Below are 15,988 nucleotides of genomic sequence, written 5' to 3'. Positions count from 1 at the left end.
CCTTTCGTTACTTTTGCGACTGATAGTGATGTGTAATTCTTTGAAAGAATAATTGAGTCTAATCTTTTACAATTTCATTCCTTTGAACTAAACAAAATAATTTAAAATGCGGTCCGAATGAATCCGAGACTCAAGAATCTGAATTAAAATCACAAGAGAAGTGTGCGCCAGATTACGTGTTCCGTCGTCTGTCTCCTTTGGGGAAGACAAGAAACTGCTCATGTCTCGTTAATTTTTTTTCCAAACTAATTAAATATTTTACATTTAACCAAGATATGATGTGATTGAATAATCATCAGCACTCATGAAAATGTCCAACAATATTTATTTGTATATTTTATGAAGATGTGAATGGTCTTGGCCAAGGCAAAACTAGTTTTCTGGTGTTTGCTAAAGTGTTATATTTTCTTTGTAGCACATTTATGCTACAGTATGTGGTAACAAGGGTTTTCTGGATGGTTGCTAGGGCATGCTGTGCAGTTGTCAAGGTGATCTCTGCTGTGTGTTTTGGTGCATTGCTACAATATGTGGTTGCCAGGTTGTTACTTTGCTGAATTGTTTTCTGTGTTTTTTGCACATTGCTCTGCACTTGACAGGGTGTTCTAGGTGGTTGTCAGGTTGTTGCTATGCTGTTAAGTTATTTTAACTGTGTTTCAGCACATTTCTATGCAGTTGCCAGGGTGTTCTGGGTGGTTGCTTATTGGTCCCATAATCACATAAACATAAATTCTGATGTGATTTGAATGTGCCATTAAAGGGATGGTTCATTTAAAAATGAAAATTCTCTCATAATTTTCTCACCATCATTCGATCCAAGATGTGTATGACTTAAAAAAAAAAAAATATGCAGAACACAAACAAAAAAAGGTTTTCAGAAGAATATTGCTGTTATGTAGGTCAATTCAATGTAAGTGAATAGTAGCCATACCTTATAAGCTACAAAATACACATACATGTAATCCATAAGACTCCATCAATGTCTTCTGAATGGACCAAATTGGTTTTTGGGTGAGAATAGACCAAAATAAAATTCGACTATAAATTTTGACATTAGCAGTCTTCTTGGCGATCAGGATTTCTAGCTCGATTACACTTCCTATAGTGCCATCTGGGCTCTGCACATGCTTCAAGCGCTAGAAAGTGAAATCAAGCTTGAAATCATGATTGTGCCTAGAGACTGCATTTTGGTTTGATTTAACCACTGTAGTAGTATGGATAAGTTCATGCTCCCTTAATGTGCTTTATGTATCTTGAAATGTATAGCAACCATTTACTTGCATTGAATTGACCTATAGAGCTGAAATATTCTTCTAAAACCTTTGTTTGCTTTCTGCAGATGAAAGTAAGTCATACACATCTGGGATGTCATGAGGGCGAGAAAAGGATGAGTATCACCAATCAAATAAGTTGTAATGCGTTTAATAAACTGTTCCGTAATTTAGGCAATTTGCATGTACTTTTGATACTTAAGTACATTTAATATCAGTTACAAGTCATTTTCTCATAAGCTACTTCAACGTTTACTTGAGTCAATTTCCATGAAGGTATCTTTACTTTTACTCAAGTATGACAAATGGATACTTTATACAACACTGGTTAATGGCTTCAAAGACTGAAAAAACACATCCGTTTCGTTTGAAAAAATCATTCTGTCAATGAGGCGGGGTCTTGTGTCCTCGTCAAGTGACCAGTGAGCTTCTTCTTTTACTGAAGAATGGACAAGACGTCAAGCTGATGTGAATGTTTTCATCGCACTCAGATTCTGTCACCAAGCTTTTTCCTTGCACTAAAATGAGCCAAAACAGTCTATTTTTATTAGATGCATTTCTTTACTCACTGAAAGCTGCATGTGGACATACGTTCTACGACAAGTCTCGATTGGATAAACAAACAATCACTCACTTTTACAAGGAAAGGTTGCACCATCTTCACGATCACTTCTTTTGTATTGCGTCAGAAAAGACATAGGAAGAGAGAGAGAGGGAGAGAGAGCGCTGTAACTGTAAGAAGAGGTACTTTTCAATGCAGAAATAATGAAAAAACAACTAATTACAGATAAAAATAACCACAATGTAAATTTTCCAGTTTTTATCTGATTTATTTATATCAGGTTTGTATCCTGTCTGTTTCTACATTTCTTTCTGTCTATCTAATTTATTTGATGATTTGTTCATAAAGACTCCATCAATTCCACAGAAACCAATAATGAGTCCCGAGTGCAGTTGCATCCTGAGTGTTTATTGTTGTTTTCTGGTACCTGCATTTCTGAATGGATGCTGGAAACCCATCATGGTATTTTGCATAGGCCTCTTATACCAATGTCACATGGATGAAACAGACGGCACACCATGAAAGCCATGCAGAATAGTGAATGGCACAATCACCATAGATATCATATACACCAATCAGTTTTTAATACTCTATTTGTACTTTGTTACTAAGGTGAATCTAATAACAATAGGCCTATAAGGGAAAATACAAGCATTTTTCTTTTTGTTATAATTTGTATAATTTCATGTTTTAAATCAACCTCCTCCCCACCCAAAAAATGTAATTATTCATTCTTCCACAAACCCCCCCCACACACACACACACACAGACAAAACAACAAAGACAACACAGGGTATACGCTGCCTAGCTGTCACGCTGAACAACAGCACTGGATCTCTTTGAAGAGATAATTGGTTTTATGTGCATTTTGGAATATTGCCTCATCCAATAATAAGTAGATGTTAACATAGAATGTGAATAAAAGAAGATCTTTAAGTGGACAATATTAAGGACCCTGGTAATGCTACAGTGCATTCGTTTTCCTAGATACACCACTGACATACATACTGCACTCTCTGTAGAGTAAAGATGATGTACAAACTATCCATTTTAAAATGAAAAAAATAAATAAAAGCATATTTACATTATAGTTAAATTTTTTGTTAATAGATAACTTTAAATAACCTAATACAATAATAGTTGTACAGATTTTGGCAGGTGATAGGAAAGACTACAATAAGAACTGTTGAAATGATTAAACAATAGGAAAAATAAAACAAAATGCATGTCAATCAAATCCTTATCATCATAATGCAAGCATGGTCTAACACATTGGAACTGACAACATGGCAAATGTTGGTTCATATTGTTAAATACCCAGTCGAAGGACGTGTACTCAAGTATTTGGAGCACCAAACGATAAAAATGTAACCATTTTAACAGGAAGGTGATTCTTCAAAACAAACATAACACAGACACTGAACTGCAACGTTAAAAAAGCGTTGTATTTATATACATTTGAATGCAACTAAATGTTTACCTTTTAAGGAAGCTATTTTTCCCCAACTCATGCATGTTGGCATCTCATTCACCATCGCAAACAAAAACAGCATATGCTAAATACCATGATTCCCCATAAAACATAAGAGTGCACACGCCTCAAAAATGTACAAACAGTCAAATATTTATATACGTTCAGCACCATTGTAAGTCTATTCCTGACTGAAAACACAATATAAGATCACAATGTGGTGGACGAGTATCCTGTAAATGTGCCGAGTATTCGCAGACTATTGAGGGGGAACACATTTTAGGATGTGTTATTGTGAGCGTATGTGTGCTGGGTTTATCTCAAGTGAGACATTTAACAACATTAATATGTTCAATAAATGTAGATCACAATCTTATTATTATCGATGTTATGGAGATGGTATGATGAAATGTAGACTCTAAATAGACTTTAAAAGGGCATTTGTTATGTTTGCCTTTCTTTATCTCTGCAGTCACAGTGATTCACACACAAGCATTTTGTGAAGGACAACTTTATCTGCTGAAGACAGAAGCTTAGAAAGATAGAAACATCTTTTTCAATGGAAATGAACGGCAAATGCTTTGTGGAGCTTCAGGGTGCATCACATGAAAACATTTCTAGGTCACCCCAAAATAAAATAAAAAAGAATATATTGTGCATGAAGAAAATTAAGCATATTTTTTTTTTTTGTTTCATAACTAAGCATTCCCCCTTCTTATTAGACAAAAGTACTGTAACACAATAATACTTTTTTAAATTAAATTATTTATTGAATTTATTTAGTTTATTTTTTATTTATTACTTAAATCCATTATGTAAATAATATATATTTAAGTAATATTTTTAAATAGTATAATATTGAAATGCTATGATTGCAAGGGGGTTACGATGGGCAAGGAGGAGGCGAGAACCGGCTTGTCAATATAAATGATAATTTAATTAAACTCAAACCAAAAGCACAACCATAAACACACACATGACGGACATGTCCATAATTCTCTCTCTCTCTAACCGTCGTCACTGGCCACTTTTATCCCTCGCGTGCCCCATCAGACCGATTGGGGACCGGGCGTGAGCATTCCAGCCCGGCCCCGCCCCCCTCCGCTCCACACTCCTCCCGGCGTTACCTCAGGCCGGGGTGCCACCGGCATGACCTACACCCCCTTCCCTGGGGAAGGGCATGCTCAGGTCATCCCCGCCTTCCTCGACCTGGGAGGAGACAGGAGGGGAAAACAAAAAAAATGAAATAGGCGAGGGAAAAGGCCAACACGGTGCGAAAGAGAGCGAGAGAGAGGAGAGAGAGAAAAAGCTCACTCACCGGTTCTCTGATGTACCGTCTCGTGGTCCTCGAACACTCCTCCACACTCTCCAGCGGACAACAGCTGCTCCTCTCCGGGCGAACCGGAGTCAAACCTCCGACCTCCAGCGGACAAAACGTCCCTCCGCTTTTCTGGCGGCACCTGGGGACATTCCTCCGCCCCTGGCAGCGGCCCTACCGCTCCAGGCGATCGGGGAGTTACTTCCCTCCTCCCCTCACGGACGGCGGTCTTCACTCGACCCCTCCGCGTTTCTGGGGGACGGCAGGGCACTCCTCCGCCCCTGGCAGCGGCTCTATCGCTCCAGGAGGTCGGGGAATCCAGTCCCCACTCGCCCTGCGGCCATTCCCCGCATCCGGGCGGTCGGGCTACTCAGTCACCCGGCAGATGGCAGCGGCGCTCCCCTGGGTGGACGGCAGTGTCGAGGACTCTGCGACGGGCATCCCTCCTCCCTCCCGGGTTTCGGTACCAATGTAAGGGGGTTACGATGGGCAAGGAGGAGGCGAGAACCGGCTTGTCAATATAAATGATAATTTAATTAAACTCAAACCAAAAGCACAACCATAAACACACACATGACGGACATGCCCGTAATTCTCTCTCTCTCGATCCGTCGTCACCGGCTGCCTTTATCCCTTGCGCGCCCCATCAGGCCGATCGGGGACTGTGCGCATTCCAGCCCGGCCCCGCCCCCCTCTGCTCCACAATGATATACTTAAATAATATATCATTTTTTATGGTATACGTTTATCATTATTTTTGACAGTAATCAGAATTTGCGGGTGTGTGCCTCATGACATGTATCATGATATGACCATGACATGTTCTTGAAAGGTTTAGTAAGATTCACACATCAAGAATCCTCCATAAAGTAAATATAGAGTCACAATCTATACTGTCCCTCACTTCCTATAAACCACTATAATCTCTAACCCATGGCAAGCTCTCTTCAGTTCTAAATGCTGAAAACGTGACCTGCAAAAACACAGTATTGCACACTGCCCTACGATCATTCATTTGAAATGAGATGTAACCAGGCAACGATACTTCAGCTTTACATAACAATTTTCAGGGAATGCTAATCTGCTACGGGTACATCCTTAGAAGATCTATGAAAATCAGTAAGTAAGTCTGTTTAGTAACATATTACTGGCATAGTATCAGTAATGTCAATGATGAACCCTCCCTGTCAAACTAAAAGACCATAGTTCCGAAACCAAGTGAGATGGTTTCTGCCTATGTAGTTGCCTACATAGGCAGCTGCCTTCTAATAGTGCTTTCACATTCTTTAACATGGGACGGGGTTCCACCCAAGCCTTTTTGCCATCCGAGGTCCCCCTCGAGATTTGAAATATGTGGAAAACACTGAAATATGGCAAAAACGGCATCTATTGAAGACACTTGAGGGGAACACTCCTGCAGGAAAGTGAGACATCCTGTATTAAAGCGCTCAAAATGCAAACTCTGGGACGGTTCGCAGTTGATTTGAATGCTATCCGTCCTAAATTGCAAAGGTGAACCACTGTCGATGACATATAATTTCCATTCTTTATATTCTTTACCTGCTACAATTATCATTGTATGATGCCTTTCTTATAGCGTTGCTGTTAGCATATTGCTATGTTAATGACTCAAAATGAGGTGCCTTAGAAGGCAGCATAGGATTGCAGCATACCTTTATGTCGAGAGTGCAATCCTTTAAATGCTGTCAAGGTTGGCAGTTCACTGGTGCTCATAAAATAGCACAAAATAACTTGGTTAGCACCGCATTGTTAAACATTTTCAGATTGCAACATACTATGAAAAACCTCTTTTGCAAATGTGCCCCTAAACTGAGTTGATCGGTTTAATTCTTGCTTGCACCTTCCCCTACCTACTTTTCATTATTCTTTTCAAAAGTGATGACACTTCGGTTCCTGTAGTAGCTGCTTTAATAAAAGTGATCTTAGTAGGTGAGATGTACAGATATCTCCTCTGGATATCTGTGTATCTCACCAGTCAGAGACAAAGAAAGAGGTAATGTTTCTACAAAGCTTTCAATGGTTTGCTCTTTCAATTTGCAGAAAATAATTGACCTTAAGATTATTATGTTCTAACACTAAAATGAAAGCAATACAATTTATGAGATCTAGATCTCAAACCCAACGGCCTGTGTTAAACATTTAGATGGACATTATATGCAGAGCGGCATACAGAGTTTCTAAGCATCTCCTTTTTTAGCAATATTCACTGCTACTTTTGCTTTAAGCCAAATGCACACTACAGGACTAAAGCTCATTACCCAAGATCATAGCTAACTCACAACACATATCCATTGAAGATGCTCTACTAATTTGGACTTTTGCGATTCTCAATACAGTACAATCAGATGGTACGATACATTTCAAACTTGTTTGAAATTTGGCAACCAGTTGTCAGGTGTGCGCACTTCCTGGACAAGCGACAGAGCAACAATGAGAAACAGCTGTTGAAATTAGGCCAGAGCGAAAGAGTACAAGAGTAGGCAGCAGGAAGCAATAAATAAATATAAATCAATACTGTATCATCCATATATTTAGTTTCTCTTTGTTCTTTTTTATGTTCTGTGTAAATCAGTGTGAAAAAGATATCAATCCCTGTCTCCTTGTACTTTGTTGACAAGTTCTCAAGAATAAACTTTAGCGTCGCTAACTTGCTATATGCGCAAGTTTTTGTGAGAACAAATTTCAGGAGCATAACTACAGTAGGGAAGGAAAGTGATCTTTTAATTGATGCAGCTATTCTGATTAGTTGTGGAAAGTGTGCACAATCATGACAGAAAACAAGAAACTGTGAGTCTTTAAATGTGTGCAGTGTGATGAGCTTCTGTCTTATGGTGTGCGTTTGACATTCAGGATCTAATTTAGGCAGCATAAAAGGACTTAGGCAAAAATATGGATCCTCCCGTGGTGATAGGCTGCCAGATAAGAGCATAAAGAGGAGACACATAAACTGACTTGTGCACAACACATGGGCGAGACAAACCTGATTACAATGAAACTGAACAGCATGGTGGAAATAAAACCAGTACAAGCAAAAGAATGACATTAACAAGGCAATTGGGAAAGGGTATATGTTGGACGAAGTGGGTTTCTAGGGGTGTCTAGATGTATTAATGCCCTCCATGTAAACTTTTGATGCCTCAGTGGCAAAAGTTGCGCTGGCACGGTTGGTGCAGGAAGGAGTTGTGGGTATGGGCCACGCGCCGTTGGACCTGTTCAAGCACCCGGTTTTGGCGCTGAATGCGATTGCGTGTCAGGTGGCGACGCTCAGTTCGGGCTTTGGCCTTCTGGACCCTAGATACTTGGGTGACTTTAGCCAGAGCACCGGCCTGTGCAGCTGCTCCTCGAGTCACCCGGGTGGCTGTGCTGCTCCTGGTCATAGCAGGCACTGCCGATTCAGACATCCTACTGGAAAAGTGTGAAGAGGAGGAAGAATGGGATACATAGAGGGAAAAATGAAAGGTAGAGGGATAGAATGGAGTGAGAATAAAATGAGAAAAGAAGGAAAGACAGAAGACAAAATTAAGACAGCTGGAAAAAGCACTAATAACATCTTATTATTAATCGGATAAATGAACATACATGGCCAACAAAAGCCACTAAATGTCAACAGCCATTATCATTATCAATTATGAGTGGCTAATCATGATGAAATTCAGAATGTTCATACGGGACAACTTTGAGAGCCAGTGTACCAAATTTTGCAAGTAGGTAAAGCTGCAGGCCGGAGATCGCCAAATGAGGGCGGAATCTCCAAAATAGGGTGTGGTTTATCCAAAAGGGGGTTGTGCCAACTACAAAATGCAGCGACACCTCAGTGTTAGGGTTAGGGAAAGGGTTAGGTAAGGGGCTTCCTATATCTTTGCTGGCAATTTGAAGCTACCGCCCCAAACATGTCCTAACCAGTCGCAATGCGATAAAGTGTTATTCTGAGTTTTTGTCCAAACCAGCCATGACTGTGGCATTTTATCCATTGCTTGGTTTTGTCCATGGTAGCTCCGCCCACTGTGAAATCTCATTGATCCAAAATGACATGTTGTATTTTAAACAATTTGTTCCCATTGGCTTTGATTTTGACGAAATTTTGCTTTAAGGGGGAAGAGACAGACCACTTGTTGAAAAATATATGGGAGAAAATGTAATGCTCAAATGGTGGCTGAAGGAATGGAAGTCCCACCTTTCAGTTAAAATAACTAATCACCTGTTTGTTTACTACAATAATCAAATTAATTACATGAGATGCCGATTAATTAATCAAATAATCGTAATTAATCACATCTATATTAATAATTTTGGAAAAATCCCCCAAATAAACATTATTAAATATATTATATTCAGAATTAATTAATTAATATATATACATATATGGGCTGTCAAATGATTAAAATATGAATTTTAAAAATATGAATCATCAACAGAGTTGAATAATAGAAAATGAACAACACAACTCAATTAAAATTATGTACAAAATATGGTAGTTGTAAGTGTATTATGACAGGATTTATTTGCTTCTTTTTATGGAGTTTTGACAGACATAATCTTTCCAGAAGAACAGTGAAATTAAATAGCTCTGGTCATGTGACTATTTGCACCACTCATACAAAAAAAGTCATTTACAATTACAAAATACATCAAAAACTAATTTTAGACTCCACAATTGTAACCGGTGTGATTAAATGGGTTTAATCGCACTCACACGTTCACTTTGCGCTCGCACCGCCTCGCAGTGCAAGGCTGGTGTTCAAATGGCAGCTGTCTTGCTGCTGCAATCTTGTTACAACATTCCGAGCTCTATCTTGCTTTGCGGGCATGTTCTACTGCTATGCTACATTGATAAAATGCTTGCGAAAGTATTAGCATAATGTCTCCCAACATCTGTTTTCCCAATGGTCAATGCATGTGATAGTTTGCGTGAATTGGCCTACTTCTCATTAACCACGGTTTATTAAAAGGGTCATATTACGCATTAAAGGCGTTAAAAAAAAGACATTACATTATTGTGGAAGTCATGTAAAACATTGATTAGACAACACAAAAAGCAGCTTTAGAAGTCAATACATTGTTTGTTCTATTTCCATATCATTGAACATAAGCCTATCACTGGCCAACAGCAAACCATTTTGCATTTTTTTATACTTAAGTTCGGGGGGCATAATTCATTCTGTTAACATATCATTTTTAATATAACATTTTTTGCACTGAGTTAATGCGTTAAATCGACAGCCGTAGTTTTGAAATGTGTTTTTGAAGTGTAATTTTCACTAACAGTTTTGAAGATTTTGGTTGTTCCCTATTCAAGTAGAGATGTACTTGTTTGCCTATGCCCAGGTGTGTTACCAAGATGGGAGCCAAGTGAACTGACTTGCTTTAAAGTAACTTTGAACGCACAGCAAATGTGAAATATACCTGACAGTGCCAGCCAGGCTGGTGGCGCTCTCCTCCATGGCGGGGAGGTGGCTGGGCGAGACATAGACGGACATGCTGGGGTGCTCGATGAGCAGGTCCTCCAAGGGGCTGGCCTCTGCCGTTGCTCCTTCTGCAGTAAAACAGGGGGGAGGGGTGACAAACCAGCTCTCATCCATGCTGCAGTCACTACACGAGCATGAGCCCCGCTCGCTTAACAACACATTCACTTCTACTGAGTCAAGGTGAGAGAAGGAGGCAGGGTCAAGAGGGGCACAGATGGAGGCGGGGCTGGGATGTGCTGAATGTATCCTGCCTGCTCTAGTCCTGCTGTGTTTGCAGGTAGGAGGGGAGGGACCACATGTCTGAGGTGCATGACATTCACTGCGGGGACGGGTGTGTGCTACTGGCTGTACAGCTGCCTCTGGCCCGTCCTTGCCTACAGTGAAGCAGGTAGTGGAATAGATCGAGTAGACAGAGTATGGAGTATTTCCAGAATGTGAAAGGTTTGGTTGAAGCCATGCGAATGGGGAATGGCGGTACCATGAGCACACATACCAGTAATAGGAATTCATTCAAATATGGAGAAATGAGAAGGGGTACAGAAACAACAGAAAAACATAGAAAATAGGAATACTGTCATTAGTTTCTTATAACCCTTTTCAAATGCCATCTTATCACAATTGAGTATCTATCACAATTGACTATCTTATGATGTCTCAGTGACTCTGTTTGAAATCCCAGTGAGTTGCTATATATTTCAGTTAAAGGGGTCATGACATGAGGAATCAACTTTTCCTTGATCTTTTAACATATAAGAGGTCATTGTACTATAAAAATATATTGAACGTTTCAGAACTCAAAACTTCCTCTTCACTGCAAAAAGGGCATTTGTTGCAACCAAGTTGCCAAAACGACTTGTTCTCTACTTCCTGCACATTGTGATGTCACAATGTGGTAGACATTTACATCTGACTGCCTCCATAACAACACATCAGGGCCCACTGCCCCACATGACTGTTTTTTGTTCAATGAACTTTACTAAAATTATAAGTGACCCTCAATAAACATTAAAATAATTTAAAAGGCATGTCATGACCCCTTTAAAGGAATGTTCCAGGTTCAGTACAAGTATTTGTAGCCTAGTTAAATTATACTATAGTTTACATAAGTTTTTGTGTTACATTATGTGGCCGATTGAGATTAATTTGTACTGAACCTAGAATATTCCTTTAGATGCTTCCTTTGAAGGCAGCTGCCTGTAGACTGCAATGCAGCTCACTAGGTTTTCCAAATACTTATAGACTATTCCATGATGCACAATAGTGTCCATCAAATACTACTTTAAGTTGTCCCCTTGTCACCATGACATACTAGAATTACCTCTTTAAATTTTTAACTACCTTACCTAAAACATACACCTTGCCCTTTCCACAAATAGGGTCTGAAACTAGTTTACTAATTAAATTAACACAATTTATCAAACTAAAATTAAATTGAAATTAAGATAATGCAACTTAATATGACAGATATAGTGTAAATTAAATTAGCACTCAGTAAGAGCCAGCTATTTTGGGTCCAAATGTTGGTTTATAGTAACTGATAAACTATTCATTCCCATTAATTAAAGAAAAATATTTTCTTCTTTTTTCACTTTGGCAACAGGGTTGAATGGTTGAGCTTGATGAATTCAATCAGCATTACAATTTATGTGAAAATTGAGAACGTTAGGTCTTCCTGCCAAAGGGTCCAAATGACGGTACATCTTGGGTGTCACAATTTGTAATGTGGGAAAATAATGTGATAAAAGGATTGCGTGCAAAATGTAGGAAATAGCTAAACATTACGTATTTAGAAATTAATATTAGTTAAAAATGTGTTAAAATATTGTTCAATTTAACAGATTATGTCAAAACTATGACATTATTGTATAATTTTAATTGTTGGACACATTTAAGAATGTCAAGACCTCTTAGGTGGGACAGTGAAGTGTACCATATTCATGGAAGATACACACCCATTTAAATTTAGTTCCTATTAAAGGCAGTGTTTTTTGACGTTTGTTGACTAGACTCACCAGGCAGGTTGACGAGGAGCCATCCCTCTTCATCAGCCTCAGTCACACAGGGCTTTGGTCCCTTCAGCTCAGGAGTAACGTCCTCCATGCTTCCAAAAAACAGACTGCTGATTCGCTGGAACATGGTTGCCTTGGAAGTCAAAGGTCACAGTTGTTTTCCTGAGGGATAGTTGCCTTAGAAGTTTCCTTTACAAATTGCTATTTTTGAACTACAGTCACTGATGTGGTTGTTTTTTCAGTGATGTAATGGATGGCAGGTTGATCACAGGTGTATTGGCCTTTTTTGTTGTAACAGAGCTGTCACAGAAGGCGCTGTACAATTTAAGGTCTCACTTGGTTGTGGTGCAAAGATCTATATTTAACAGAACAGACAGGGGAAAAAAAGAACAGCAATATTGAGAATAATTTAATAAAATATCTTTAAAGTATAATAAAAAGTATAAAATACTATACTGTCATAGAAGTAACACTTAGCCCTGCTGACTCTTAATCATGTGCAGTTGTGGGCAAGCAGTCAAACAACAACAAGACATAAGGTGAGTCTCAAACCACACACTTCGCCACTATATTATACCATTTTGTAGTACAAGTAGTGTGAGTGGTATGTTCCCACTGAAAATGCAACAGAAAGAAGTGGTCTTTGTGTACTGTAACAGTTGGGATGTTGGTCATTAATTTTCACATGCCAATGAGCTTTGCGGGAAACCCTTCATTGTCGCCAAAGGTTTGATGCAGGTTCACCACTACCAGTGAAGAGCTGCAAACTTCTGGCAAACATTTGCGGCGTATCACAAGCTCATTTGCATGTCAAAATAATAAGTGGCAAATTTGTTGCAAATCTGTGGCGAGTTTGTGGCTCGTTCCTCAGAACTCTATATTTTTTGCTAGGGAGGTCATTGGGGATACAGCTATAGAAGTCTGTGATGAATTTGCACTATACAAAACTGGACTAGACTGAATCAGTCTGTACAAGAAATGTTGCTAAAAATAGTCTGTTGGGGAAGAAACACCAACATAGGCAATTCTAAATGTGTGAACAATCTGATCAGGAAGACCCAATGGGTCAAGTTTTGGTTGGTTAGCAGCCCCTGTTGGTAGATGCCGGAATTACAACATTATGTGGGCAAAACAAGTAGGTATACAGTATCTACAGCCCGTAGATTTCCATATGGGGGTAGCATCTCCAAAAGAGGGTGAAGTAACTCAATACCGAGGCGGGGTTACAGCAGAAGGGGGTTGGGCCAGCTCCAAAAGGGGGCAACACTTTCACACACAGTTAAGGTTAGGAAAAAAGGTTAGGCTAGGGGATCTGTATAACTTTGCTGGTGTTTTGGAGTTTCTGCCCCTTTTTGGAGCTTGGCCTGCAAAAAGCCAGGCCAGTACTAGTCTATGATCTTTGGAGGGGCATTTTGACATTTAGGGTTGGCAATAGGTTCCCTTTTTAGTTTTCATCTGGTGGGATCCCCCTTGGTCGTTTCTCCATTGATGGACATCCAGAAGTAGCTGTCCATTCTGACTTAATTTTTTGCAAGCAAGATATATTACTTGAAAGTGTTTAATTATATTTTAAGATATTTTTTCAGTGACTGTTTTTTTTTATTTATTTTTTTTATCTGCAATAATGCCTTGCAATTTATTTATTTTTGTCATTCGAAGACTTGGCTGTATTACAAGCAAACACATTTGTGTTATGCACTTTTGTTATTTTGTTGTTGTTGCTATTTCTGTAATGTATAGAAGTCTATATGCACACTTTTCAAGCTTGTCTATTGTTCAATTATGCATCTTAATTTTTTGGTTGAACGTGAAATTATATGCATATCTATTCTTCTTTTGTATGTGTGTGTGCTAGAAAACAATATTTCGTTTATTTTTTTACATCTCAGTCCCAATGGCTCCCCTGCAGGCAGGATGAAGGATTATTTTCTCATTATTATTTATAAGTAGGCGGGGCATCGGCTGAACGCTAACAAAGGAGAACACTGCGTAAGGATGACGCCAAGGACGCAACTGAAGCACAGCCTTCTTCAGACGGGCGGGCGGACAGAGTACGAATTACGAAAGGACAGACAGAAATCAGACGTTAAGGGACGTTTACCAATATTAATAATCACGGTTTAGTGACAGGATATCTCAAAATAGATGATGGCGAAAAACGACACATATACAATCCTGCAATGATAAGTAAACATGAATTTTGCTTCTGACAGATGATGCAGGAAAACAACATCAATTCCTGGGTGCACCATTTCGAGGGTCAAATAGTCTTATATTTGAAAAATAGCAAAGCAAAAACTGGGACGTGAATGCCAAAATATGAGCAATAATAGCATATTATGAGAGAGAGAGAGAGAGAGAGAGAGAGAGAGAGAGAGAGAGAGAGAGAGAGAGAGAGACTGAAGGCAAAGGGTCAAAACAATGACAGCTCGGATCAAGGGGTATTACCAGCTCTCTATAACATATACACAACGATAAAAACGATATTATAGTCACTAATGTAGCTATTTTGAGTCTAAACGACGGTTGATAAACAAGTAACAAGGTTAAATGGCAGATACAGACAGCGTTCATTACGTAAAACGTCAAAAGTTAAATTTCAGCCATAAAACTGACTTGAAACCGCCATTTAAAGTAAAATATTTTAAAGTAAAATACGTGATGGAAAAAAAACTATAATCTGAAATCCAATGCGAATTATAGGCATTAGTCTACTATCCACAATCTGTAATTACGATAGCAAAATTATGATGTCCTATAAAAAACGAGAACGCGTAACAATTGACAACATAGTGAAACACTATCCATACAAATGCATTTATGGACAATCGACAGTTTATTGACGGCTTTTATTAAAGCTTGCGGTGTAAAAGTCAAATCTGTTCTTGTGCAGGTTATCAGATGGACTAATATTACAGATCAGGCTTTAAAATACGAAAGCAGATGAAGATTCAGCATCTTACATGTCTTACCTGCAAAATAATTCAAGTTGTTAACGCGATGACCACACAATAAAAACGGAAAGAAAAAAATCTTAAAGCATAGCTTTAGGTATTCTTTATGCGAGGTAGTACAGTCACAAAAATATGAAAAAGTCTTTCTTCTTGGAAGAAATCTGCGTGGAAAGTCAGATTCACGCGACGTTTAGATAGTAATATCTGCCTCTTGTGTGATTTTTCGGCAGATATTCTTGGTGATGTTATTGCTTCGCCCAGCTGATCCGCAGATCAGAATATAGAACGTACAAACAGCTGATTGTGATGTCACAGCGCTCGTAGCAACGGCCTAACTCCGCCCACTCCTGCCCCTGGGCCAATCAGAGCTTTACACCAAATAGATAGGAGCGAGCTGATACGGTGGGGGTTGTTAGATAGTGTTAGCAGCGATTCCCAGCGTCATTTTAGACGCCTATGCCTATGATTTTTGCCTATGCAGTCGCCTAAATCTAGATTCCAGCTGTTGGGCCTCGCTTGTGTCACATTATGAATAATTTTTATATTATAGAATCATGTAGAACAAGCCAGACAAAGAATCAATAAGGTTTTTAATGTAGTCAAACTATATGGACAGCTGCTAGAAATGTGAATTATTAAATTTAAAGGTCTATGTTTTTCTAATGGGTCTAATTATGTAAAAAGAAAAGTCATAGACACATTTAATGACCGTTGGAGATGGAGTGCTTGATGTAGTTAAATATATATTTAGCGATGCAGTTCTTTATTTGCTTGCATGCGTTTTCAAACGTTGTGCCGTCGGCCTGGATAAGGTGCACATATACTGTAATATGATCCGAGCAGAGGTCGTGTTATGTGAGCTCTGTCTCTTTAAACTGTGTTTGTAAATATTGCCTGGCAAGGAGGGAGGAACCTTGCCA

The 15,988-nt window shown here is 39.1% G+C and overlaps 1 protein-coding gene across 2 annotated transcripts; it reads right to left on the bottom strand.

The window, feature by feature from the left end:
* Positions 1–2,592: 2,592 nt before the first annotated feature.
* Positions 2,593–15,332, bottom strand: LOC127629268 (tumor protein p53-inducible nuclear protein 2). Of its 2 annotated transcripts, none has more exons than XM_052106423.1 (4): positions 15,087–15,332; positions 12,118–12,469; positions 10,044–10,479; positions 2,593–8,045 (listed from the first exon to the last, which is right to left on the bottom strand). In XM_052106423.1, exons 2-4 carry the CDS (start codon positions 12,239–12,241, stop codon positions 7,778–7,780), a joined length of 828 nt encoding a protein of 275 aa, XP_051962383.1. In that variant the 5' UTR covers positions 12,242–12,469; positions 15,087–15,332; the 3' UTR covers positions 2,593–7,777. The 2 variants fall into 2 exon arrangements, with proteins under 2 accessions (XP_051962383.1, XP_051962384.1); XM_052106424.1 differs by having other exon boundaries at positions 10,044–10,173.
* Positions 15,333–15,988: the final 656 nt, after the last annotated feature.

Source organism: Xyrauchen texanus, chromosome 35, assembly GCF_025860055.1.
Source record: "Xyrauchen texanus isolate HMW12.3.18 chromosome 35, RBS_HiC_50CHRs, whole genome shotgun sequence".
NCBI lineage: Eukaryota > Metazoa > Chordata > Actinopteri > Cypriniformes > Catostomidae > Xyrauchen > Xyrauchen texanus.
This window is presented reverse-complemented; position numbering and strand designations above follow the sequence as displayed.

Bases quoted from the DNA above. Each gene is read 5' to 3' on its own strand.
- LOC127629268 (XM_052106423.1), bottom strand. From the start codon at position 12,241: ATGTTCCAGCGAATCAGCAGTCTGTTTTTTGGAAGCATGGAGGACGTT. The intron at 10,480-12,117 runs GTGAGTCTAGTC...GCTTCACTGTAG, and splicing joins GCTCCTCGTCAACCTGCCTG to GCAAGGACGGGCCAGAGGCA. The intron at 8,046-10,043 runs GTATATTTCACA...ACACTTTTCCAG, and splicing joins AGCCTGGCTGGCACTGTCAG to TAGGATGTCTGAATCGGCAG.